The 26,186-nt window shown below is 35.8% G+C and overlaps 2 protein-coding genes and 1 pseudogene across 2 annotated transcripts in view; 1 reads left to right on the top strand and 2 right to left on the bottom strand.

Moving 5' to 3' along the window:
- Positions 1–26,186, bottom strand: part of LOC18103316 (cytochrome P450 72A397) — a 138,832-nt gene that overhangs the window by 74,476 nt on the left and 38,170 nt on the right. The window contains exon 2 of the mRNA XM_052445284.1: positions 2,095–2,309. Coding sequence (XP_052301244.1) covers positions 2,095–2,309 — 215 coding nt within the window. The remainder of the gene's footprint in view (positions 1–2,094; positions 2,310–26,186) is intronic.
- Positions 222–24,945, bottom strand: LOC18103309 (cytochrome P450 72A397). The gene is made up of 6 exons (XM_052445285.1): positions 24,566–24,945; positions 11,181–11,395; positions 10,789–11,039; positions 10,263–10,650; positions 9,367–9,839; positions 222–349 (listed from the first exon to the last, which is right to left on the bottom strand). The coding sequence occupies exons 1-5, from the start codon at positions 24,840–24,842 to the stop codon at positions 9,414–9,416; spliced, it is 1,557 nt and encodes a 518-aa protein (XP_052301245.1). The 5' UTR covers positions 24,843–24,945; the 3' UTR covers positions 222–349; positions 9,367–9,413.
- Positions 3,292–8,498, top strand: LOC18103310 (solanesyl diphosphate synthase 2, chloroplastic-like; annotated as a pseudogene).

Raw genomic sequence — 26,186 nt, 5'->3', positions numbered from 1 at the left:
ATCAAAAAATTAAAAAAACCTTTAGTCAACAGTTCTAATTTTTGTTGATTCCAGGAGTAAAAGAGTTCTTTTACTGTTAAAAAAAATAAAAATCGACACCCCCAAATAATCTTTTAATAATCAATGAACTAGTAGAAAAGATCAAAACACCCTCTTTTTTTTTTCCACTCATATGCAAATATGTAATTTTATTATATTAATTACTGTGTCTAAGATTACAGTAAAACAACCCACGGTACTATAATGTTGTGATTAATATGACAAATATGTCATTGGACAATATAACATAATTTGCACATATTATAAACTAGAGGTTTTCTTTTTGGTTTGGTTTATTGGGAGATCCAACCTACTTTTATACCCTGGGATAACTCTTATCCGTCACATACAAACATTTTAGAGTTTACGTAATATCATTGGAGCACCGTGCTGTGGCTGAAGAGTTATGACTGTGCGAGGAGCATGAATATACGACGGAGAGAGCTCAAAAGAGTAGCGCTGTAAAACCATTGCCAAAGCCATTTTTGCTTCAATCAAAGCAAAGTTTTGTCCAACGCATATTCGAGGACCCCATCCAAATGGAAGGAATGAGACTTGACTCTTTGTTGCCTTTGACACACCTTCAGCAAACCTCTCTGGTTTGCACTCCGGCAGGTAATAGCAAATTTCCAAGCTTTATTTCTTCATGAACATCTCGATTAAGCGTAATTACTGGCGGGTATAACCTAAGAACTTCATACAAAATCATGGTAACCTGTAACATGCATCAAAAGAGAAAATGGTACTACATGGTAAGAATCCATGAGAAAGGTGACATGCGATCCACTTAGATAAAATAAAATATCGCATATATAGAGATCATTTGCATGCCATTTCAACTTGCTAAATTGAGAATCTTTATGTTGATCCAAGAACTAGTAAATCTCATTCTTAATGTATATAGATGTCACCTCCTAGCTTGCTTGCGTACTCGTCTGTTGGTTGCTTTTCCTCGTCATTTTGGCCGATTAATAATTCAACGAAAGAAAACATGAACTTTTTTTTTCTGCTATCTTACTTTTTCTTCAAAGGATACTTAAGCTTGCATTTTAAATGCAAGAATGCTCTGTGTTCTTAACAATAATAAGACAATATTGATGTAGAAGAATTCAGTTGCAAATTCAGAGAAATACTCACAACTTTAAGGTGATTTAGCCCATCGAAATCTGGTTTTTTGTTACCAAAGACTTGCACAACCTCTTCTCTTGCGCGTGCTTGCCAATTCGGATACTGAGCCAATAAAATCATGGTCCAGGTAAGAAGAACTAAGGTTGTTTCTTGTCCAGCAAAGTAGAATATTTTACATTCGTCAATCACATCTTCAATGCTCATTCCGACGCTCTTGGTATTTCCATGCTCTTGTATTTCTCTAAAATTGGATTCCAGAAGTAAACCCAACAAGTCTTTCTTTGCATCTTCACCAGCACTCATTGCTTTCTCTCTTTTGTTGATGAGAGCATTAAGAGAAGCTTTTATTTCTTTGTCAATAGCTTTTAGCCTTCTATTAGATGGGATCGGCAGAAACCTACAATCAATCCATGAACATGTTGTCAAGAGATTTGGATTTGTTCTGCTTCTTACTTTTAAGATATATCTCGTTGAACAAGGACTAACTTGAAGGAACTGAATTGTAATGTCCAGCAAAAACAGAATAAAGAGTTACCTGTACCCTGGTATGACAATAGCTTTTATTATAACATGAGCTGTAAGATTGGTAAGTTCCTTGAGGAGATCAAATATTCTTTTTCCTTCTTCGTAATTACTTCCAAACGACGTTCGAGAAATAGCATCACAAGTTAAGCCTTGAAGATCAGGCCAGACATCCAATTCACATGGCCCCTCGTCTACAGAGACCAGCTTCTCCCACTTGTTAATCATCCCACTACAACTTTCGTAAAACGCAGGTATCATAAGCTGTAACAAGCAAAGAGAACATATCATCATCGAAAGTTTTATATTACAGCTATATGAGAGCACAACATGCATGCTACTCATTCAAGGCAATCGAACAGCATGGACGCTTGTAGGCATATAAGTTGAGACTATCATGATCACCTTTAGCTTCTCTTGATGGAATGCTGGGTTGATTATCTTTCTATGTTTAGCCCATTTTTCACCCTCGTGACTTGCAAGTCCACATACTATAAGTTTCAACAGCGGGTGCGAGGGCTTCTTATATTCATTTATCTTCATGAATACGTCCCTTATCTGATCAGGGTTCATGATGTTCACTCTTGGTTTCGGCCCAATCCACATAAATGAATTCTTACCTGCATCGTCAGAGGAAGCATACTTATTAATCATATATATATATATATATATATATATATATATATATATATATATATATATATATTCTTCTGTTGAGGGAAATGCACGAGGCTCAAATTGAGATATGAACAAAAGAAATCCAGACCCAGAAAAAATTTAAGGTAAAATTCTTGTAACTAAAAATAATAACAACCTCTAGCCAACGTAAAAATATTTTTAATTTTTTTCAAGAATATTTTTGAAACGTAAAAATAAACATAATACTAAGTTCTTTTATTTATATTTATACAACCTCTAGCCAACTAATAACAAGTTCAATACTGACTTGGAAACCAATGTTTTCAACTATTAGTAACTAGTACTGTTCTGTCCAGTAGGAAACCAACACTACCAAGAGATCAAATACGCATACCATGAATATTGAAAATTAATACCCACTTGGTCTGTTTTAAAAATATTATAACTCTCTAAAACTATAATTAAGAAGTAATTAATTTAATCTATATATTTTTCTCCCATTGATAGAAAACTAGGTTTGAGGCGAGAGTAGTCCACAAGAGCACTATAAAATGAAATAAAATAAGAAATCGGCTGAAACATTCGGCCAGCACAGTGCAGCACTAACCAATGGAACATGGCGTTCTGATTCCCAATGATACCAATGGAAAATTAATTTGTTTTTGTATTCGTAAAAGATAATATCTTATCAATTAAAATAAACCAATGATAACAGAGGTTTACTGAGAAACGGTGAACAAAAGTTGTTCGACATAAATAAAATTCATCATGATCAACTGGTTTTAATTTCTCAATCATTGGCGCCTTATAGAAACAAAAGGAATTTCTTTCCAGTCTCCAAACAAAAGCCTGTAAGGCTTGCCTGCAAAACCTTGTTGTCTCAAGCACCTCTCGACCTTCTTCGGCCGAAACCAAACCCAGTTCAAAAGTCTCCATGCCCATCTTAGCACTGCAACATAAACAATGGAGACTACAATTGAAGTGACTGTTATTGTCATTTTTACACGAAGAAATAAATCCAGAAATGGATCAGAGAGCGAGAGATCAGGCGAAGACTTCGGGCAGGTGATGTGGGCAGAGACCAATTAAATGTTATTGCCTTCAAACATTTCTTTCCAAGCAAGTTTCAATGATTCTAGAAGAGGGTGGGTGATATTCTTTTATTGTTTGTGTGGCAGAAAGGTCAATTGTGAATGGCCATCTCCATATCTTGTTTGCTATTGTTTGGAACTTTCAAGTTAGATGATATTTTCATTTTTTTTCCCTGTAGATCACATGGTTTGACATTGAAAGCATGATTATGCTTTTTTCGAAGAAGTTAAATAAGTTATTGTATATTAAAATTGTGGTTTTTTTTTTCCTCTTTAAGGACATGCACAAGAATTGAGGGGTAGAGAAAAGAGGAAAGAAAACAAAAAAATAAATAAGGAAAAGGATTGTTAGAGCCACATTATGGCTACGCCATCATCAATGCCATGGAAAAGAGCTACTACCGAGGCGATTCTAGCCATTGACATCCATCATTGTAGCTTAAAGAAAGTTTCACATGCTATTTAAACACGACAAATTTTATTTCCTCAAGTACAATATATTTTAGTTGGTTTCTTCTCAAATCTGTGTTGGGTTTATCATGATTACTACAATAAATGGCAAATGGTCTTATTTTGGGAGTTCTTCTCTGTTCATATTTTTGCAGGTGGAAGTTCTGTCATGGCTAATGAACAGGTAGCAACTATCAACTTCTCTTTTCACACAAACATACGACGGAAAGTTTTAAACGAATCCAACTTAAATTGGGTAAATTTTTGGTTGTACATTGTCCTAATTCCAAGAAATTTGCTTTGACAATAATATTGCAGAAAACTTGGTGTGTGATCTTGATTTTGGAAGGGCTAAACTTCATTTGGTGGCTTGTAGCTTCTCCTCCAGTGATTCAATAGATAGGTATTCGGTGAGGAATTATGCAAAGTCAGTTTCTAAGAGTTGTAACAGAGATTATGGTTTCAGGAGAATGGTTTGTTGCCAGCGAGATATTGCTAGGTGTCGAGTTTCTTCAACAAAAACCCCTAAGACTTTACTTGCAAGTACATTTTTTTTTTGCACATTTTTTTTTTTAATTTGAATTTTATGTTTTGCTAGCTGTTTTTGATATTCATGTTTTTTCCTTGTATTGATAGTAGTTGTATTTGCCTTTCGTATTTATGTTAAAATTGCTTTTTAGGATATCTTAGAGTATTAGTTTCGTGTTTTATTGATGCTGAATGTATTTGTATTCGACGGAACAATTTGAATTTGTTAGATTACAGTTTAGTGTCTATATCCAACAGAAATAATATCAGTGACTTGTCTTACTGATACCGAAATCTGCTTTAGAGGAGCACAGAACGTTGCCATTCATTAACCATTTCTTTGTTGACCACAGTTTAGTGCTTTCCTAATTCGTTAAGATTTTGGTGATTCCATTTACTTAACATAACATTTAAGTGCTTGGTCTCCATCAATAAAGCACCTGCCATTGATGTAATATGTTGTAATGCCTGAAATGTTGGTATTTTTGTTCATTTTTGGCTTGATACAGGAGTTGCTGAAGGTCCCACAAGACTTCTGAATTTGAAGAAAGAGTCAAGAGAACCAGTTTCATTAACAAATTTGTTTGAAGTGGTTGCTGATGATCTTCTGAATCTTAAGAAAAATCTTCGGTCTGTGAGTGCTCTTTTTAAATATTTGTTGTTGAGTAGTTAATACATGTTAGATATCGTGTAGTTAGACATATGCTAGGACGTAGTTATTGCATACTGTTGAGTTCTTCCATGCCAATAATGATAGATGCTGAATTTTCATATCGTGCTTTATGTAAGTTGATGGTGTTTTATGATTCGTTGATTCTTGGAATACGAATGTGGTTTTGCTTCAAAATGCCATCTTGAATTGTTGTGTTAGTCTGTGGTTGTGGTAGTTATCCTTGTATGTAATTTATTTTGCTGGGAATCAGCTCTTCTTCCTCAGTCTCTTCCTTGAGAATTTGGTTCCTGGCTCAAGTGCATGCTCATTCATCTTCATTCCATTGAAAGATGCATTATGATTTATCTGAATGTTAGGATGAATAGTTAATGTTTGCTTGTAGTAGAATATGTCCTAGTAGATCAATGAAGAATGAACTTTTACCAATATATTAACTAGTGGTTATCTGATAGACCACTACAAATGTTCTGAGTTGATATCAGTTGGCATAGTGGTAGTGCGTAAAAATTTAAATTGAGCACTGATTCTGTACTTTAGTACAAGTAAACAAGGTTATTTTGGCACAAGATGAGTTCACAAAAGAGGGCCACTGCATAAAAACTTTTACCTGCTTCCATGTTCTACTTGTCTGTTTTCTATTATTTGTTACCCTCTATATTGATGAATCATGTACCTTTTTGCACTGGATCAGAATAGTTTGTCTTGTTCTTTATATCCAGCTTTTTATATTTCTGATGAAGATGCCCTGGTAGATTGATGCTGCAGAAAATACGGTTTTGATGTCTGCAGCTGAGCAGATATTTGGTGCTGGTGGGAAGAGAATGCGACCAGCTCTGGTCTTTCTACTGTCAAGAGCCACGGTGGAAGTAGTCGGGTTGAAGGAAGTTTTATCCAGTATTTTAAGGGCTTTTTATGGTGCTGAATGGAATAGAAAAAGTATATTGCATTTCTGCTTTGCAGGGATCTTACAACTGAACATCAGCGTTTAGCGGAGATTATTGAGATGATCCACACTGCAAGTTTAATACATGATGATTTATTGGATGAAAGTGGCATGCGAAGAGGTAGGATTTTGAATTTCACATCAAAGCAACTTGAAAAATCTCATTAATGTCACTGCATCATTCACCAACATATGCTTATTGAATAAACCCAAGTTATTTTAAAACTTACAGTGTACAAGGATCTAATGTTAGTCACCAACGCCCACTTACAGTTTGCATGCTCTGTACTTAGTATTTGTAAAGTGCTGAGGTCTTTGTAGCTGTGGAATGGTAACAGACAACAACCTCTATTTGGTTATTGTAATATGCTTACAGATATTCTTGTACAGTTTGCTTGATGGAAAGAATACTCAATCCGGTTATCAGCATTATAATCTGTATTGGATAAGGTCATGTCTTACTACAACTAGAAGATCACTTCATAGAACATAAATCATGGTTCTGCTCCCTACATTAGCTTCATTTGGAGAATTTCTAAATGAGTATTTCTAGACATATGCAAAGATTTAAATATAAAATCTCCATGAAATGTATCCAAGGATTATAAGTTTTAATTCCATTTGCCCTGTTTAGAGTTTTGCAGAACCAGTCCAAGGCTGAAAAGAGAAGGGTTCTAATAGATGGATGTCCAACAGGCTCGCATATTAGTCAACCTATCTGTGAGATGAAAATTATGATTATCGTGAAGCCAACTTTGATTATTTGGACTTGTTCATTGCCCTAGAATCCTATTTCCCTTTAGAACGGCAACTGAATTTATCTATAATTCTTCCAAGCAGGGATTGTGAAGAAATCTTTGGTTGAATGGGCTTGTGCACTGTATTGTATGAAGATCCAATGAAATATGTATCCTTTCTTTCTTAAAAGCCTATAAACTTGTGGGAATCTGAAGAGATACATCACTTTATCAGAGAGTATGTCATAGATGAGTGAGATCTTTAGCCATACATCACTACTTATCAGTCAGTATGTCATAGATGAGTGATAGCTGAAGCCTTCTTTCAATGTAAATCACTACGCTAGAGCCTATTGACTGGAGATGAGCTTGAATGTGCACATCCAAAGTGATGTAATACACTACTTTCACTGTTAAAATAATTGCTCCCTAAGCAGAGATAAAAAACTGAAGGAAATATACTAAGAAGTAATCATAATCACTGGTACTGACCGCGCCATCATCGGATCTCATACTTGTCGCATCAAGTAGAGTAGCTAAACTGAAATATCTATTACTAACTTTATTGCATTTTCATTTTGTTTTTTGTTTCTAATTTAATTTCAGGCCTACTGCAAGGCCTTCTCTGACTTTCAGTTCACTGCTGCTAATTTGCAGGGAAGGAAACTGTTCATCAACACTATGGTACAAGGGTAGCAGTACTGGCTGGGGGAGTTTATGTTTGCTCAATCGTCATGGTACCTAGCGAATCTTGAAAATATTGAACTCATTAAGCTTATCAGCTCGGTAGGTCTGCAACTCCATTCTGTATATCCGAGTATATATAGTCCAGTGTCTGTTATAACCTTGGAGTTTTTGCACTATGCTATATATTATCTAATTTTAAAAAATTGTAACTGAAGTTGATTTACAATTATTCTCGCTCAATGGCAGGTTATTAAGGATTTTCCAAGTGGTGAAATAGAGCAGGAATCTAGCTTGTTCGACTGTGATCTTGAGCTTACTACAAGACAGCCTCCTTAATTGCTGCTAGTACCAAAGGAGCTGCTATTTTTAGTGGGGTGGAAAGTAATGTATGCGTGCTAATCTATGAATATGGTAAGAATCTTGGTCTATCCTTCCAAGTTGTGGATGACATATTAGATTCTACGCAGTCAGCAGAGCTGCCGGGGAAGCCAGCTGGCAGTGACCTGGCAAAGGGGAACCTGACTGCTCCAGTAATATTTGCTCTAGAGCAATCACCAAAACTCAGAGAAATAATCGAGACCGAGTTCCGTGTGAGTGGTTCTCTTGATGAAGCTACTGAGTTGGTTATGGACTGTGGTGGCATTGAAAGGGCACAGGAATTGGCAAAAGAGAGAGCTGATCTTGCAATTCAGAATCTCAGAAGTCTTCCTCGGGGATCCTATCAACCAGCTCTCGAGGAAATGGTGCTGTGCAATCTCGAACGGGTTCATTAGTACAATACATCTTGTTGTACAAGTTATTCGTTGATCAAAAAACAATAATTTACAACAAGTGCGGAACCATGTAGCGAAAAATACTATGCAACAAGCCTCTATGGGTGCCAGGATTATTTTCTGCATTTCAGACAAGCCCTGCAGAAGAGAAGCTGCTGGAGACTCATTCTATATTTCTTCCAAGCCATTGAGCTGTGATGTCAGCTAATTATACATATATTCAGTTACTACCCTTTTTCTTTACTCCTTTTTATGCTCGGTTAATTGTGTATTTTCTTACACTAGCTATCTAACCCTGAACTCTTGGTAGAAGAGAGAGAAAAAAACCAACTAGTGACAATTCAGTTACATGTATTTTCTTACAATAGCTATCTAACCCTAAACACTTGGTGGGAGAGAGAGAAAAAAAAACTAATATTGTATGCCATTACACACCACATTAAATGGGAGAGAACATAATAGCATATCTTTTTACAAAAGCACATCCAAGAAGATGGTGAAATGTCATCATTGCCTGAATAACATGCACAGATGTCATCTATTTGTTCACGTATACTTACAACATACTAACAACTTTTCCAATTAAAAAATTAAAAACTCAAGAAAATACTAAAATACTCTTATGACCTTGATAATTACCAAAAAAACCTGTGTAAAAATACAAAAATAGCCTTAAATACAAACCTGATTTTTTATCTTAGAGCCAAAAATATACTTTTACTACATATGAATAATGGAAAAACAAAAAAAACCCTTGTCTAATAGCCCAACAATTTTTGATTTCAGGGTAAAGAAATATTTTTGCTGTTTAAAAATTTATAAAAAATCAAAAAATTAAAAAAATATTTAATCAACAGTTCTAATTTTTGTTGATTCCGGAAATAAAAGAGTTCTTTTACTGTTAAAAAAAATAAAAATCAACACCCCAAAGATTCAATGAACTAGTAGAAAAGATCAAAACACCCATCCTCAAGGTTTTTTTTTTTCCACTCATATGCAAATATGTAATTTTATTATATTAATTTATCGTAAACTGTGTCTAAGATTACAGTAAAACAACCCACGGTACTATAATGTTGTGATTAATATGACAAATATGTCATTGGACAATATAACATAATTTGCACATAATTTGCACAGATTACAGTAAAACAACCTACTTTTATACCCTGGGATAACTCTTATCCGTCACATATAAACATTTTAGAGTTTACGTAATATCATTGGAGCACCGTGCTGTGGCTGAAGAGTTATGACTGTGCGAGGAGCATGAATATACGACGGAGAGAGCTCAAAAGAGTAGCGCTGTAAAACCATTGCCAAAGCCATTTTTGCTTCAATCAAAGCAAAGTTTTGTCCAACGCATATTCGAGGACCCCATCCAAATGGAAGGAATGAGACTTGACTCTTTGTTGCCTTTGAAACACCTTCAGCAAACCTCTCTGGTTTGAACTCAGAGGCATCATCACCCCATAGTTCATGGTCTTGGTGAAGGAGGATTGTTGGCAACGAGACCTGCACTCCGGCAGGTAATAGCAAATTTCCAAGCTTTATTTCTTCATGAACATCTCGATTAAGCGTAATTACTGGCGGGTATAACCTAAGAACTTCATACAAAATCATGGTAACCTGTAACATGCATCAAAAGAGAAAATGGTACTACATGGTAAGAATCCATGAGAAAGGTGACATGCGATCCACTTAGATAAAATAAAATATCGCATATATAGAGATCATTTGCATGCCATTTCAACTTGCTAAATTGAGAATCTTTATGTTGATCCAAGAACTAGTAAATCTCATTCTTAATGTATATAGATGTCACCTCCTAGCTTGCTTGCCTACTCCTCTGTTGGTTGCTTTTCCTCGTCATTTTGGCCGATTAATAATTCAACGAAAGAAAACATGAACTTTTTTTTTTCTGCTATCTTACTTTTTCTTCAAAGGATACTTAAGCTTGCATTTTAAATGCAAGAATGCTCTGTGTTCTTAACAATAATAAGACAATATTGATGTAGAAGAATTCAGTTGCAAATTCAGAGAAATACTCACAACTTTAAGGTGATTTAGCCCATCGAAATGTGGTTTTTTGTTACCAAAGACTTGCACAACCTCTTCTCTTGCGCGTGCTTGCCAATTCGGATACTGAGCCAATAAAATCATGGTCCAGGTAAGAAGAACTAAGGTTGTTTCTTGTCCAGCAAAGTAGAATATTTTACATTCGTCAATCACATCTTCAATGCTCATTCCGACGCTCTTGGTATTTCCATGCTCTTGTATTTCTCTAAAATTGGATTCCAGAAGTAAACCCAACAAGTCTTTCTTTGCATCTTCACCAGCACTCATTGCTTTCTCTCTTTTGTTGATGAGAGCATTAAGAGAAGCTTTTATTTCTTTGTCAATAGCTTTTAGCCTTCTATTAGATGGGATCGGCAGAAACCTACAATCAATCCATGAACATGTTGTCAAGAGATTTGGATTTGTTCTGCTTCTTACTTTTAAGATATATCTCGTTGAACAAGGACTAACTTGAAGGAACTGAATTGTAATGTCCAGCAAAAACAGAATAAAGAGTTACCTGTACCCTGGTATGACAATAGCTTTTATTATAACATGAGCTGTAAGATTGGTAAGTTCCTTGAGGAGATCAAATATTCTTTTTCCTTCTTCGTAATTACTTCCAAACGACGTTCGAGAAATAGCATCACAAGTTAAGCCTTGAAGATCAGGCCAGACATCCAATTCACATGGCCCCTCGTCTACAGAGACCAGCTTCTCCCACTTGTTAATCATCCCACTACAACTTTCGTAAAACGCAGGTATCATAAGCTGTAACAAGCAAAGAGAACATATCATCATCGAAAGTTTTATATTACAGCTATATGAGAGCACAACATGCATGCTACTCATTCAAGGCAATCGAACAGCATGGACGCTTGTAGGCAAATAAGTTGAGACTATCATGATCACCTTTAGCTTCTCTTGATGGAATGCTGGGTTGATTATCTTTCTATGTTTAGCCCATTTTTCACCCTCGTGACTTGCAAGTCCACATACTATAAGTTTCAACAGCGGGTGCGAGGGCTTCTTATATTCATTTATCTTCATGAATACGTCCCTTATCTGATCAGGGTTCATGATGTTCACTCTTGGTTTCGGCCCAACCCACATAAATGAATTCTTACCTGCATCGTCAGAGGAAGCATACTTATTAATAAAAAAATATATATATTCTTCTGTTGAGGGAAATACACGAGGCTCAAATTGAGATATGAACAAAAGAAATCCAAACCCAGAAAAAATTGCACTTCACACTATAAGGTAAAATTCTTGTAAGAGAATTTTTATTTCTTTTTCTAATAGATTTTTATATTTTTATGAACACCTCAATAGAGTTGACAAGGTATAATCTTCTCTAGATGCAACTTTACTTTAACATGCAAGAAAACGTAAAGTTATGATTCTTTTAATATACCTAGATAAATACAAAAGTATTAATTTTGTTAAATATAAATCAACATTTAGAATCTGATTTTTGAATCATAAAATAATCAAGTTACCCCACACAACTACACAATTGTACCCTCACAACACGAATAGGTTATATTATACACAACCTAAACTAATCACTATGCACCCATTATACACCATCTAGATTATCACATGTATCCATTCAATAAACACAGTCACAATTTACTCTTCTTTATTTTTTTCTTGTTTCTCCACGCACACAATACTATTGGTTTTCGATCACACTATATGTCATAACCCAATTTTTGACCATTTTATTTTAATTATTATTATTATTTTATTTATTAAAAAGAAAAAAATGATGAAAAAAAATAATAATGTTGGAAAAACAAGTAAATGAAGAATGAATTAAAATTTGGGTTAAGGGCAAAATGATTGAAAGTTTTGGGGTTTAATTAAACTTTGAAATTAATCTAATTAAGCTTGAAATTAATTTAATTAATCTAATTAAGGGTTTAATTGGAGAATTGATAAATTTTTAGACTTAATTAAGCTTGAAATTAATTTAATTCATCCAATCAAGGGTTTAATTGGAGAATTGATAAGTTTTGAGACTTAATTAAGCTTGGAATTAATTTAATTAATCCAATCAGGGGCTTAATTGGAGAATTGATAAGTTTTAGACTTAATTGGACTTTGGATTTAATTAAATTAATGAAATCAGGGACTTAATTGAAGAAATAGCAAAGTTTGGGGTTAATTGGGGATACGATTGCAGCAGATTAAAGTCCAAGGACTAACTTGTAAAAGGCGCCGAAATGCAGGGAAAATTACTGTTTAAACCAGGGGTTTAATTATAACATTTTCGAAACTTCATGGGTCAAAGTGAAAATGGCCACTGATTATCTCCAAACGGCGTCGTTTTGAGGATGCTGTTCATCTTCTTCTCCTTTAAGCCAGTGACCGTTTCTGCAGTAATGGAGGACGCCGAACCTTGCAGCAGTAATCGTCGTCCGTTGGCTTCAGTAATGGGCACCTTAATGGTGGTCGACCCTCAGCCTGCCGCCCGTTACCACCCGCCGAACTCTATATAAACAGAGGAACAACGAAGAAAACGGGGGCGAAAAAAATCTAGGGGAGCAAAAAAAGGGAAAAACTGTGAGCGACGGAAGAAAAAAAAAAAACCCAGGTCGGAGAGACGGGAAAAAAAAACCAGGAGACAGAGGACGAACAAGCAGAAAAACCAGAGGAGAAAACACGAAAAAAAAAACCATTAGAGAGAGAGGAAAGCCCAGGAAATAAACACAGAGAGAGAACAAGAGAACAACCCAGAAGGACGAACCAGAATTGCAGGACTGTTAGTCCCCTGTTTCTTCTCAAAGAAACAGAGGAACGCGTAAGAACCAGAGAAGACATGGACACGAAAAAGCCAGGGGGGAAACAGAGAGGATAGAGGAACGGAAAAAAAAGAACAAGGTGTAATTGAAACAGAAAAAACACAGGAGCATACAAGAGAAACAGACCGAGAGAGAGTAGAGAGAGTTTGAAAAACAGAGCACGGGGAGAATTTTTCAGACGAGAGCAGAAGAAACAGAGGGCAAGAAGGCAGAGGTAGAAGGAGGAATCCCAGTTTCCTATCAACGGACGCCATCACCGATCTTCGCCCAAGACACTAACACTCCGACGAAGCAACCTGCAGCAAGGTAGGCTTTCTCTGTTTCTTCGTTTTGTTTCGAAAATTTCAGTGCATTTAGCATTGTGCGAAGGTAATTAATTACCTTCGCACCACTGTTATTAAACCCGGCCCGGCCCGGCGGGTCGACCCGGGACCCGGTCGACCCGGTGGCTGGACCGGTCCGGGTTTAATAAAAGACCGGCTGTGGCAACAGCCCGGCCAAACCCGGGCGACCCGGCGGGTCGACCCGGAACCCAGGTGACCTGGGCGAACCCGGACGAGACCCGGTTTTTTTTTTTTTTTTTTTTTTCAAATGTGGGATTTGAAACCCATTAGTATATATACTCTATGTTCCCATGAAAAAAACCATGTTTTTTCAATGTGGGATAAAAAACTTTTGGTTTAAATACTTCAACTTAAAAGGATAACATAGTATCTTTTCAATGTGGGATTTGAAGCCCTTTCATATATATACACTATCTTCCCATGAAAAAAACCATATTTTTTCAATGTGGGATAAAAAAACCTTTTGGTTTAAATACTTCAACTTAAAAGGATAACATAGTATCTTTTCAATGTAGGATTTGAAGCCCTTTCATATATATACATTATGTTCCCATGAAAAAAACCATGTTTTTTCAATGTGGGATAAAAACCCTTTTGGTTTAAATACTTCAACTTAAAAGGATAACATGGTATCTTTTCAATGTGGGATTTGAAGCCCTTTCATATATATACTCTATGTTCCCATGAAAAAAACCATGTTTTTTCAATGTGGGATTTGAAACCCATTAGTATATATACTCTATGTTCCCAAGAAAAAAATCATGTTTTTTCAATGTGGGATAAAAAACCTTTTGGTTTAAATACTTCAACTTAAAAGGATAATATATTATCTTTTCAATGTGGGATTTGAAACCCTTTCATATATATACTCTATGTTTCCATGAAAAAAGTTATGTTTTTTCAATGTGGGATAAAAAACTTTTTTAGTTTAAATACTTTAACTTTTGCTTAACATAATATCTTTTTAATGTAGGATAAAAAACTTTTTAAAATATTCTTTTAAACTTCATAATATGTATAATCTATATTTACATGGATTTTTTCATATGAAATATTAAAACTTTAATTTTTTTTTAATTTTTCCGGGTTAATCCGGGTTGACCCGAGTTGACCCAGGTTGACCCATAAAACCCGGGACCCGGCCCCTTGGCCGGATCAACCCCCAGGCCGGGTTTAATAACTATGCTTCGCACAGCACCATGCACGCATGAAGCTAGTTCATGCGTGCTGTGGCCCAGCCGGGTCACTGGATTGGGCCAGTGACCAGGCTGGGCTGGCTGGGTCTAGCCCAGCCCATGTGGGCTGAGCTGGGCCCAGCCCCAAAAAAAATAAAAAATAAAAAACAGAAAAGTAAAAAAGGTAGAAAAAATAAAAAATGTGTATGCATGAATAAAAATAATGTAAATTTATTGGTTTATTCACTGACGTCAGAGTCAGGAATAAAAATACCGGTTTAAATTTATATTATTTTTATTCGGTGTATTTTATTTTATTTAGCTAGAAAAATAAAAAAATATGTGCATGCTTAAAAATCAATTTATTTATTCACTGGTGCTAGAGTAGGGAATAAAAAATATTGATCTAATTTTTCGTAGTTACGAATTTTTACCAACGCCAGAGTTGGAATTATTCGAGCTCGAATATTCACTGGCGCCAGAGTCAGGAATATTAGAAACAAATCATCATAGCATAAGCGAATAAATGTTTAGCAATTTAAGACAAAATCAGCAATGCAGTCTGCCTCAAGCAGAACATTTAAGGGGTGATAATATCTTCTTTTTTACGTAACCAATCCCGAGCCATAGAATCTCTGTTGACCAGTTAGGGTTCCTAGTGACCATAATACTAGGTGGCGACTCCTCAAACAAGACATTTTCCCCCAAAAGAACTAGATGTCAGAAATCTATTCTTTCCTTGTAATATTTTTCAGGGCCGCCGCGATGTCGGGTGCGACAGGATGGCGACTCCACTGGGGACCTTAGGATTAAGCTTTGTCTTTTGTCTTATTATTGCTATTTTTTTGTGTTTATTTGTTTATTTTTCCTGCATTTACTGCTTTAGCATGCATTCTTGTTTATGTTGTCATGCATCACTTTGGGAGCACACACTTTACAAACTAGGATAAGTGGGGGAGTAACGGTACCCCAATGGCTTTAGCCTGGGTAAGACTCGTGAAACCATCCAACTCTCGCTTGATTGTTTACTTGGAAGTGGTTAATATGCCAAACTGATATTACTCAGGGCCTCTATTTTCACACTACTTGTAAGCCTCATATCGACCTTTCATGGACGATCACTGAGCATGCGAGAGACCCTTTTGAAACTAGATAATGACCAACCCTTTGATGCACTCAACAATTAGGATCCTCTTATTAGGTTGTCGTCCCGTGAAGGGCGAGTCCGCATTTCATACGCATTTTTTCTAATTGCTTCATCATTTTCGCATAATTGCATGATTTACATTTAGCAGGTTGGAATATAGGTTCCCCATTGAAACCCATATATAACACTCGTTCGAGAAAAAGACAAATGGAAAACGAAGAAAGAGCCCAGTTGGAAGCTCAACATCAAAAAGAGGTGGACAATCTTAAGAAAGAAGTCGCAAGGCTTACTAGTCTACTCGAGCAGGCCTTGAGAGATAAATCCGGAAAAGCAACACTAGTTCAGCCTGAACCTATGCTTGTAAATCCCTTCAATCCACAGAATATGGGGGCAAATGGGTTGTCATCTGATTTTCAACAAGCCATGCGTTTTCAACCAGCATACCCCGCGAGAATTTCGTCTACCATTGATTCTACAGAGAAAGAATCTCAAAAGGGCAAGATGGTGAAAGAAGAGGGTTTGGAAAAATGGACTGCCCTGGAAGAGAGGATAAGGGCAGTTGAGGGAAATCATTTGTGTGACCTGGTGAAAGCTACCAAGATGTGTTTGGTACCTAACGTAGTCGTTCCTAAGAAGTTTAGGGTGCCCGAATTCGTTAAATATACAGGAACCCAATGCCCTATAACTCATCTCAAAGCATACTGCAACAAAATGGTTGAGGTAGTTGATGATGAGAAACTGTTGATTCATTTCTTTCAAGACAGCTTGAGTGACGCTGCCCTCACTTGGTATATGCGGTTGGACAATACCAAGGTTAAAAAATGGAAGGATTTAGTTAATGCCTTCATGAGGCAATATAAGTTCAATATAGACGTGAGCCCTGATCGGTCAAGCTTGCAAGCTATGGAAAAGGACAGCAAGGAGTCCATAAGAGAATACACTCAAAGGTGGCGTGAGGCTGCCGCACAGGTTAACCCGTCTTTGTTGGAAAATGAGATGATCAACTTGTTTGTCAACACTTTCAAGGCCCCGTACTTTGAATACCTGGTTGGAAGCTCTGCGCAACATTTCACTGACCTGGTTGTTATAGCCGAGAGGATTGAACAAACCATTGGGATAGGTAAGATTGCTGACCCAATTGAGAATAACGGTTTTGGCTGGAAAAGGGAAGGACACTGAAGGTGGTCGCCAAGTCACTTATCGTCCCTATAGCTAATTTCTTCACACCAACTCCCAGAAATCAACTATCTTCAAGATAAAACTATGGTGGTGTTAGGTCGAGAATGGTCTGCATATGGCTTCAACTAACTGCTGAAAAGATACCCTTGTTAAGAAGAATGAGTGATTGAAGGATTCCAGAAATTCCAATCAATGATCACTAAATGTTTAGCCCCCTTATGTGTTATCATGCCAGTATTCATGTTGGTATAAGATCTTTGTTGTTGAACTTATTTTCCTAAGCTTCAATGAAATAATGAGTTTGTCACTCAATCGTGTTCACGACCAAGCATTATTCATCTGATTAAGAGAGTTTTCTCATAAGAACTCACGAATACACCTTTGAAGCCTCGCGTGATCTCATAGACGCAATTCATCTCTTGTTCCATTTCCCTATTGGAGTTTTGAAAATTGATCTGGTATTTTGATTTCAAAAAATAATTTGATGTTCTTTTAAAAATGATATTTTTAACATTCTACTTGTAGAATGACAATTGAATCAAGCAACTCCATCATTGAGGTGACTAAATTATAAACCAAAAAAAAATTATAAAAAAAGAAATGAATAAACACCCTTACCCCATGACTCTTGAATCATGTGTTTTTTTTTAATGTATGAATAATGGTATGTAGTGAACTCGTTGCTCATGACTCATGAAATGCATCTTTGCAAAGACCAAACCATCATACTGGATGAGGTCAAAGTTTATTGATCATAGCTGTTTGCGCTTGAAATGAGGAAAGGCCATCTTTGTTATTCCTTTTACTTTCTGAAATAAGTACATCCCTTGTGATCCTCTTTTGAGCCAGAAGAATTTTTCTTTCATAAAAAATCCCAACTAGGATCACACTCCACGCTGGGGGGCAAGAGAAAATTTCAATGAGAAAAGAGAAAATGTCGTGAGAAAGCCAAAAAGGCATAAGAGCTCAAGAAACTCAAATGCTAGGGGGCATGCCCAAATCACTAGAAAAGTGACATCCAAGATAAAGTGAGTATGCCCTATAAAAGCAAGAAAAAAGAAAAAAGGGCAAATAAAAAAAAGAGTGGCAAAAGAAAATATGAATGACGTCAAGAGTCAAACTGTTGATAGTGATCCTCGATCTTTGAAACCCTGAAATACTCTTTGAGCCTTATGAACCATTTTCTTTCATAGCCAAGAACCACAGCCTACGTTACGTGCCTGTAGAAGTCCTTTCTAATCAAGCAAGCAAGCAACCTAGAACAATAAACAATGCTCTCAAAATGCAAAGAATACTTTTTCATAAGATTCATGACATCAAGAATAAACTACTCATTATTATTCATGTTGATAAAAATGAATGTTCAAAAAGAGACAAATTTTACTCATACAAAACCTCGAACTTTTTCTCGAGCCCTTCACTTTGAAACAAAAGGTCACCTCATGATGTATTTTCACCGAAGACCTCATTGCCAAACACAAGAGCACATAATCTCTTTTACAAGAAAGAAAATAACCAAGGAGTTGCAAGATTTCAAAAGCAAATTGTTTCAGATTCACATCAAATAATTTTTGTTTTTAAAATGCAAGATCAAAATTTCAAGATTCATTCTGGACCCATATTCCTTCACCAAACTGAAAAGGAGAGAAATAAGAGAATGGTCCCTTAAAACCATTATTTGTCTAAATCACTGACATAGCACATTTGGGGGCAATGACCAGTACAAGAGGGCAACATTGGGTTTAGAAGGAGAATCGATCCCTTCTAGGAAAAAGAGAGGAACATTTCCTTCAACAAGACAAGGGGGCCTTTTGAAAGACAGTTTGATCCTTTCAGCAAGTGACATAAAATGTTTCTAGCAGTGAAACGAGGGGTAATGAATAAGTCCTCTCAAATTATTTGACGAGTCAGAAATCTTCAGCAAGCAAGTGGGTCACGATGGGCACCACAAAGGCTGAGTTGTGTAAACAAATCTGGGAATAAACTTACATGGGCCAACTCGAGTAGGCTAGAAGCCAAGCGACAAAGAGGACCCAAATCAGAGATAGCAAGTCCTCATCAGTTAAGCAACAAGAAGACTAAGAAGAAATGGGGGCCTATATTTCAAATCAGGTAAAGATGCATGCATATCATCTAAACTTTGAGACATTGGACTATGAGTTTTGCAAATTTTAAATGAGAAAATTCCAACGGGATCCATCAAGTGGAAGGCCAACTTGAAATGGCCAGGATTAAAATTGCTTTTGAAAAATTTTCACTTTTGAGAATTTTTCAACCTGGGCAGGCCGCCCACGAGAATTAGGCCCTCTAAAAAATCTCTATGTTTTTCCACTTCCTTAAAATGCGCCTTCGAGCCTTTGATCATAATTTTTAGGGCGTTTTCAAGTCCTTATCTCCTTTCAAGTGCGCTTTCGAGCCCTTGACCATCCAAGGTATTGCGTTTCTTAACCCTACCTCCCTTTTCGAGAACACCTTCGAGCCTTACCTCCCTTCAAATACACCCTCGAGCCTTTGATCATCATTTTTAAGGCGCTTTCAAGCCCTCGGTTTCCTCTTCGAGCACCTTTGAGCCCTCGCTTTCCTCTGGCACTTTCAAGCCCTTGGTTTCCTCTTCGAGCGCCTTTGAGCCCTCGCTTTCCTCTTCGAGTGCCTTTGAGCACTTGCTTTTCTCTTCGAGCGCGCCTTTGAGCCCTCGCTTTCCTCTTCGAGCGCCTTTGAGCACTTGTTTTCCTCTTCGAGTGCCTTTGAGCACTTCCTTTTCTCTTCGAGCGCGCCTTTGAGCCCTCGCTTCCGTTCGAGCGCGCCTTTGAGCCCTCGCTTTCTCCCTTCGAGCGCGCCTTTGAGCCCTCGCTTCCCTTCGAGCGCGCCTTTGAGCCCTCGCTTTCTCCCTTCGAGCGCGCCTTTGAGCCCTCGCTTTCTCCCTTTGAGCGCGCCTTTGAGCCCTCGCTTTCCTCTTCGAGCGCGCCTTTGAGCCCTCGCTTCTCTTCGAGCGCGCCTTTGAGCCCTCGCTTTCCTACTTGCTTTCCTCTTTGAGTGCCTTTGAGCACTTGCTTTTCTCTTCGAGCGCGCCTTTGAGCCCTCGCTTTCCCCTTTGAGCGCCTTTGAGCCCTCGCTTTCCTCTTCGAGCGCGCCTTTGAGCACTCGCTTTCTTCTTGCATTCTTTTGAGTGCGCCTTCGAGCCTCTCATTTTCCTTTTTTATATACTTGGATAGGTCACCCATCACAATGAAACCACTAAAAAACAAAAACAAAAAAAACAAAAACAAAAACAGACAAAACAAAAAAAAAAACAAACAAAATGAAACAAAAAAAAAAAAACAAAAAAACAAAAAAAGGTGGGTCATCTTCCAAATGACTTGTTTCTTGATTTCTACATCTCTTGGTAAAAGTCGTGTGTCAATCTGCTGTTTTCAAAGTTTTCAAGAAAAAAAAAAAGAGCAAAGGTTCTTTCTGTATCTACTTTTCTTTATAAATTTACTACACAAAGCTAAAGGAAAATGAAATTTTCCAATATCTTTGCATAGTAAATATTATAAAGAGGGGGCAACTGTCATAACCCAATTTTTGACCATTTTATTTTAATTATTATTATTATTTTATTTATTAAAAAGAAAAAAATGATGAAAAAAAATAATAATGTTGGAAAAACAAGTAAATGAAGAATGAATTAAAATTTGGGTTAAGGGCAAAATGATTGAAAGTTTTGGGGTTTAATTAAACTTTGAAATTAATCTAATTAAGCTTGAAATTAATTTAATTAATCTAATTAAGGGTTTAATTGGAGAATTGATAAATTTTTAGACTTAATTAAGCTTGAAATTAATTTAATTCATCCAATCAAGGGTTTAATTGGAGAATTGATAAGTTTTGAGACTTAATTAAGCTTGGAATTAATTTAATTAATCCAATCAGGGGCTTAATTGGAGAATTGATAAGTTTTAGACTTAATTGGACTTTGGATTTAATTAAATTAATGAAATCAGGGACTTAATTGAAGAAATAGCAAAGTTTGGGGTTAATTGGGGATACGATTGCAGCAGATTAAAGTCCAAGGACTAACTTGTAAAAGGCGCCGAAATGCAGGGAAAATTACTGTTTAAACCAGGGGTTTAATTATAACATTTTCGAAACTTCATGGGTCAAAGTGAAAATGGCCACTGATTATCTCCAAACGGCGTCGTTTTGAGGATGCTGTTCATCTTCTTCTCCTTTAAGCCAGTGACCGTTTCTGCAGTAATGGAGGACGCCGAACCTTGCAGCAGTAATCGTCGTCCGTTGGCTTCAGTAATGGGCACCTTAATGGTGGTCGACCCTCAGCCTGCCGCCCGTTACCACCCGCCGAACTCTATATAAACAGAGGAACAACGAAGAAAACGGGGGCGAAAAAAATCTAGGGGAGCAAAAAAAGGGAAAAACTGTGAGCGACGGAAGAAAAAAAAAACCCAGGTCGGAGAGACGGGAAAAAAAAACCAGGAGACAGAGGACGAACAAGCAGAAAAACCAGAGGAGAAAACACGAAAAAAAAAAACCATTAGAGAGAGAGGAAAGCCCAGGAAATAAACACAGAGAGAGAACAAGAGAACAACCCAGAAGGACGAACCAGAATTGCAGGACTGTTAGTCCCCTGTTTCTTCTCAAAGAAACAGAGGAACGCGTAAGAACCAGAGAAGACAGGGACACGAAAAAGCCAGGGGGCAAAAAAGAGAGGATAGAGGAACGGAAAAAAAAGAACAAGGTGTAATTGAAACAGAAAAAACACAGGAGCATACAAGAGAAACAGACCGAGAGAGAGTAGAGAGAGTTTGAAAAACAGAGCACGGGGAGAATTTTTCAGACGAGAGCAGAAGAAACAGAGGGCAAGAAGGCAGAGGTAGAAGGAGGAATCCCAGTTTCCTATCAACGGACGCCATCACCGATCTTCGCCCAAGACACTAACACTCCGGCGAAGCAACCTGCAGCAAGGTAGGCTTTCTCTGTTTCTTCGTTTTGTTTCAAAAATTTCAGTGCATTTAGCACTGTGCGAAGGTAATTAATTACCTTCGCACAGCACCATGCACGCATGAAGCTAGTTCATGCGTGCTGTGGCCCAGCCGGGTCACTGGATTGGGCCAGTGACCGGGCTGGGCTGGCTGGGTCTAGCCCAGCCCATGTGGGCTGGGCCCAGCTCAGCCCCAAAAAAAATAAAAAATAAAAAACAGAAAAGTAAAAAAGGTAGAAAAAATAAAAAATGTGTATGCATGAATAAAAATAATGTAAATTTATTGGTTTATTCACTGACGCTAGAGTCAGGAATAAAAATACCAGTTTAAATTTATATTATTTTTATTCGGTGTATTTTATTTTATTTAGCTAGAAAAATAAAAAAATATGTTCATGCTTAAAAATCAATTTATTTATTCACTGGTGCTAGAGTAGGGAATAAAAAATATTGATCTAATTTTTTGTAGTTACGAATTTTTACCAACGCCAGAGTTGGAATTATTCGAGCTAGAATATTCACTGGCGCCAGAGTCAGGAATATTAGAAACAAATCATCATAGCATAAGCGAATAAATGTTTAGCAATTTAAGACAAAATCAGCAATGCAGTCTGTCTCAGGCAGAACGTTTAAGGGGTGATAATATCTTCCTTTTTACGTAACCAATCCCGAGCCATAGAATCTCTGTTGACCAGTTAGGGTTTCTAGTGACCATAATACTAGGTGGCGACTCCTCAAACAAGACATTTTCCCCCAAAAGAACTAGATGTCAGAAATCTATTCTTTCCTTGTAATATTTTTCAGGGCCGCCGCGATGTCGGGTGCGACACTATATATCCTCGGAGCTCATTTAGTATTGTGATAACGATTGTTTTTTAAAATAGTTTTTCGTTTGAAAATACATAGAAATAATGTTTTCTTCATTTTCTAAAATTTATTTTGACATCAAAATGATCTAAAAACACCAAAACATTAAGTTAAAGTAGAAAAATAAAAACATTTATTTAAAAAAAAACATTTTTAAAACGCAAAAATAAACATGCTCTTATTTAAGATTCAAGTTCTTTTATTTATATTTATACAACCCCTAGCCAACTAATAACAAGTTCAATACTGACTTGGAAACCAGTGGCGGAGCCACATAGGTGCAAAAATGGACAATTGCCCCCTTAATTTGTTTTTAATATTTTTTATATTAAAAGATTAATATAATAATTTAGTAAATGATTGATATTAGAAAGTTGTTATTAGCTCATTTCCTTTTTATTTTATTTTATTCTAACTATGCAAATTTCTCTTTTACTTTCCCTGCCTCTCTCCCGTATATATGTCCAGCTCGTTCTTTAGTTCTCTCCAATATATAAATTTATCTTCAAGTATAGTTAAATATTTAATTTTTTTTGCTTTTTACTTTATAGTTCAGGTAAATTTCCTTCATCTTTTTTATTTATTTTATTATTTAATTTTAATTTTATTTTTTTATAATTAGTTATTAAAAATATTAGAATTTATGATAATTTAAGGGTTTTGATATGAATATGTTCAAAATAAATATTTGAATGTGCTAATTTAATCAATTAAATATTTTTTTCTTATTATAAAAGAATAAATTAATATTCATGCAAAACAACTATTCTTGGCATCTTTTGTGTTGGTAGAGTAGTTTATTAAAATTTAATATTTTCACATGATTTGGTTATAAGTAAAATATCAAGTAGAAAACATATTTTTCAAGCATTATTCCTCTTACACAGACACTAGACATTGTTCCTCAATTAAATGTTTAGAAATAATTTAATCAACATACTTAATTGATTTGAATTGAAATGGATTTTGATTTTGATAAGTTGATGTGTATTTTGCTATGAATTTTTTATGGAAAATTTAGAATTATTATGTAACTTTCGATTGCGGAATAGGACGGGAGATAAGTGGATGAATGACAGTTTGATTGTATACGTTGAGAAAGATATTTTCGATAAGATTGATAATGAAGTTATTATGAAGCGACTTTAAAATATAAAAACTTGAAGAAAACAATTATAATGTAAGGTTTTTTTTATTTTAAAGTATTTTTAAATTAATTTTACTTGATATAAATTATTATATATGTTTTGAATTAATTTTTAATACATATCTATATAATATAGTATTTGTTAATAATTTACAGCTCCACTACTTTTGAAACCAATGTTTTCAACTATTAGTAACTAGTACTGTTCTGTCCAGCAGGAAACCAACACTACCAAGAGATCAAATACGCATACCATGAATATTGAAAATTAACACCCACTTGGTCTATTTTAAAAATATTATAACTCTCTAAAACTATAATTAAGAAAATGGGCTGAAACATTGGGTCAGCACATTGGGCATTCTGATTCCCAATGATACCAATGGAAAATTAATTTGTTTTTGTATTCGTAAGAAATAATATTTTATCAATTAAAATAAACCGATGATGACAGAGTTTTACTGAGAAACGGTGAACAAAAGTTGTTCGACATAAATAAAATTCATCATGATCAACTGGTTTTAATTTCTCAATCATTGCCGCCTTATAGAAGACAAAAGGAATTTCTTAATAAATCGGAGAAATATTTAACTAGCAAGAAAAATCATCTTTTCTACGAGAGAGATAATAAAGGGTTGCGTGTTGAATACCATAATCCTTGACCAGTTGATGGAGGAAGGGCATGACACGAGGTAGAAGAGCGTCTGATAAACCAATGGGTTTGGTCCTTGCTTCTTTCAACATATCTGAACTTTCTTTCCAGTCTCCGAACAAAAGCCTGTAAGGCTTGCCTGCAAAACCTTGTTGTCTCAAGCACCTCTCGACCTTCTTCGGCCGAAACCAAACCCAGTTCAAAACTCTCCATGCCCATCTTACCACTGCAACATAAACAATGGAGACTAGAATTGAAGAGACTGTTACTGTCATTTTTACACGAAGAAATAAATCCAGAAATGGATGAGAGAGCGAGAGATAAGGCGAAGACTTTGGGCAGGTGATGTGCGCAGAGAGACCAATTAAATATTATTGCCTTCAAACATTTCTTTCCGAGCAAGTTTCAAGTTTCAATGATATTTGTTTACTGTTTGTGTGGCAGAAATGTCAATTGTGAATAGCCATCTACATATCTTGTTTGCTAGTGTTTGGAACTAATATTCCTTTTGTTTGGATTCTTTACGGTTGTAGTAATTAAATTAATTAATTCATGAGAATAAACAAATTGTTGGTTGGAGTAGATAAAATAAATAAATGAATGGTAATAAATAAATCCCTTCCTTAATTCTTTTATAACTCATTAAATATTTTTGATTTGGTTCCCAAGTCTTTTATAACTCTTCAATTGGTCCCAAATTTACCCGAGCCCAATAAAAGCCCAACCTGGAAGAAAATAAAGGAAGGGAAATGAAAGAGACAAATAACCAAACCATATTAGCTTATTGTGGTCATGTCATGACCCTGCCAACGAATCTGGTAGGTGTTACCTAGATTGATCGAGGTTGATCCAATATGGTGTTATCTTTTCATTTCGTCCCATTAAAAAAAAAACGATTTACTCATATGACAATCCATTGTTTCTCATTTATATCTGATTGGATTGCACAAAGTTAAAACGATGATGACTTAAAGTTCCTTTTGGAGTCAGATCAAGTTTTAAATGAGGCAACTAGATCACATTAGAATGACGCAGACATCATGTACTTGTTGGCGTGCTTACCACACACCAACAACTTTTCTGATTAAAAAATTAAAAACTCAACTTAAAAATACTAAAAAACTCTTATGACCTTGTTAATCACCTAAAAGCACGTGCGAAAGTTTAAAAATACCCCTAAGTAAAAACCTGATTTTTTGTCTTATCTAGGGTCAAAAATATACTTTTACTGCATATAAATAATGGAAAAAAAAACCATTGTCCAATAGCCTAATAATATTTTAATCTCCCAGGATAAAGAAATTTTTTTATAAAAAATAAAAAAAATTAGTCAACCGCTTTAAATTTTGTTAACTTTGAAAATAAAAAAATCTTTTTATCGTGCAAAAAAATAAATTCTACGTCCTAAATTTTTTTTTAATGATGAATGGGCTAATAGAAAAGATCAAAACGCCCCATCTCAGGACTTTTTTTTTGCCACTCAAAAGCAAATATGTAATTTTATTATAGTAATCTACTATGATTACAGTAAAACAACCCACGGTACTATAATGTTGTGATTAATACGAAAAATATGTCATTGGACATGATAGCATTTGAACATAATATTATATACTACA

Source organism: Populus trichocarpa, chromosome 11 (assembly GCF_000002775.5).
Source record: "Populus trichocarpa isolate Nisqually-1 chromosome 11, P.trichocarpa_v4.1, whole genome shotgun sequence".
In the NCBI taxonomy this organism is placed as follows: Eukaryota; Viridiplantae; Streptophyta; class Magnoliopsida; order Malpighiales; family Salicaceae; genus Populus; species Populus trichocarpa.
The sequence above is the reverse complement of the archived record's forward strand: the minus strand, read 5'-3'. Positions and strand labels throughout refer to the sequence as shown.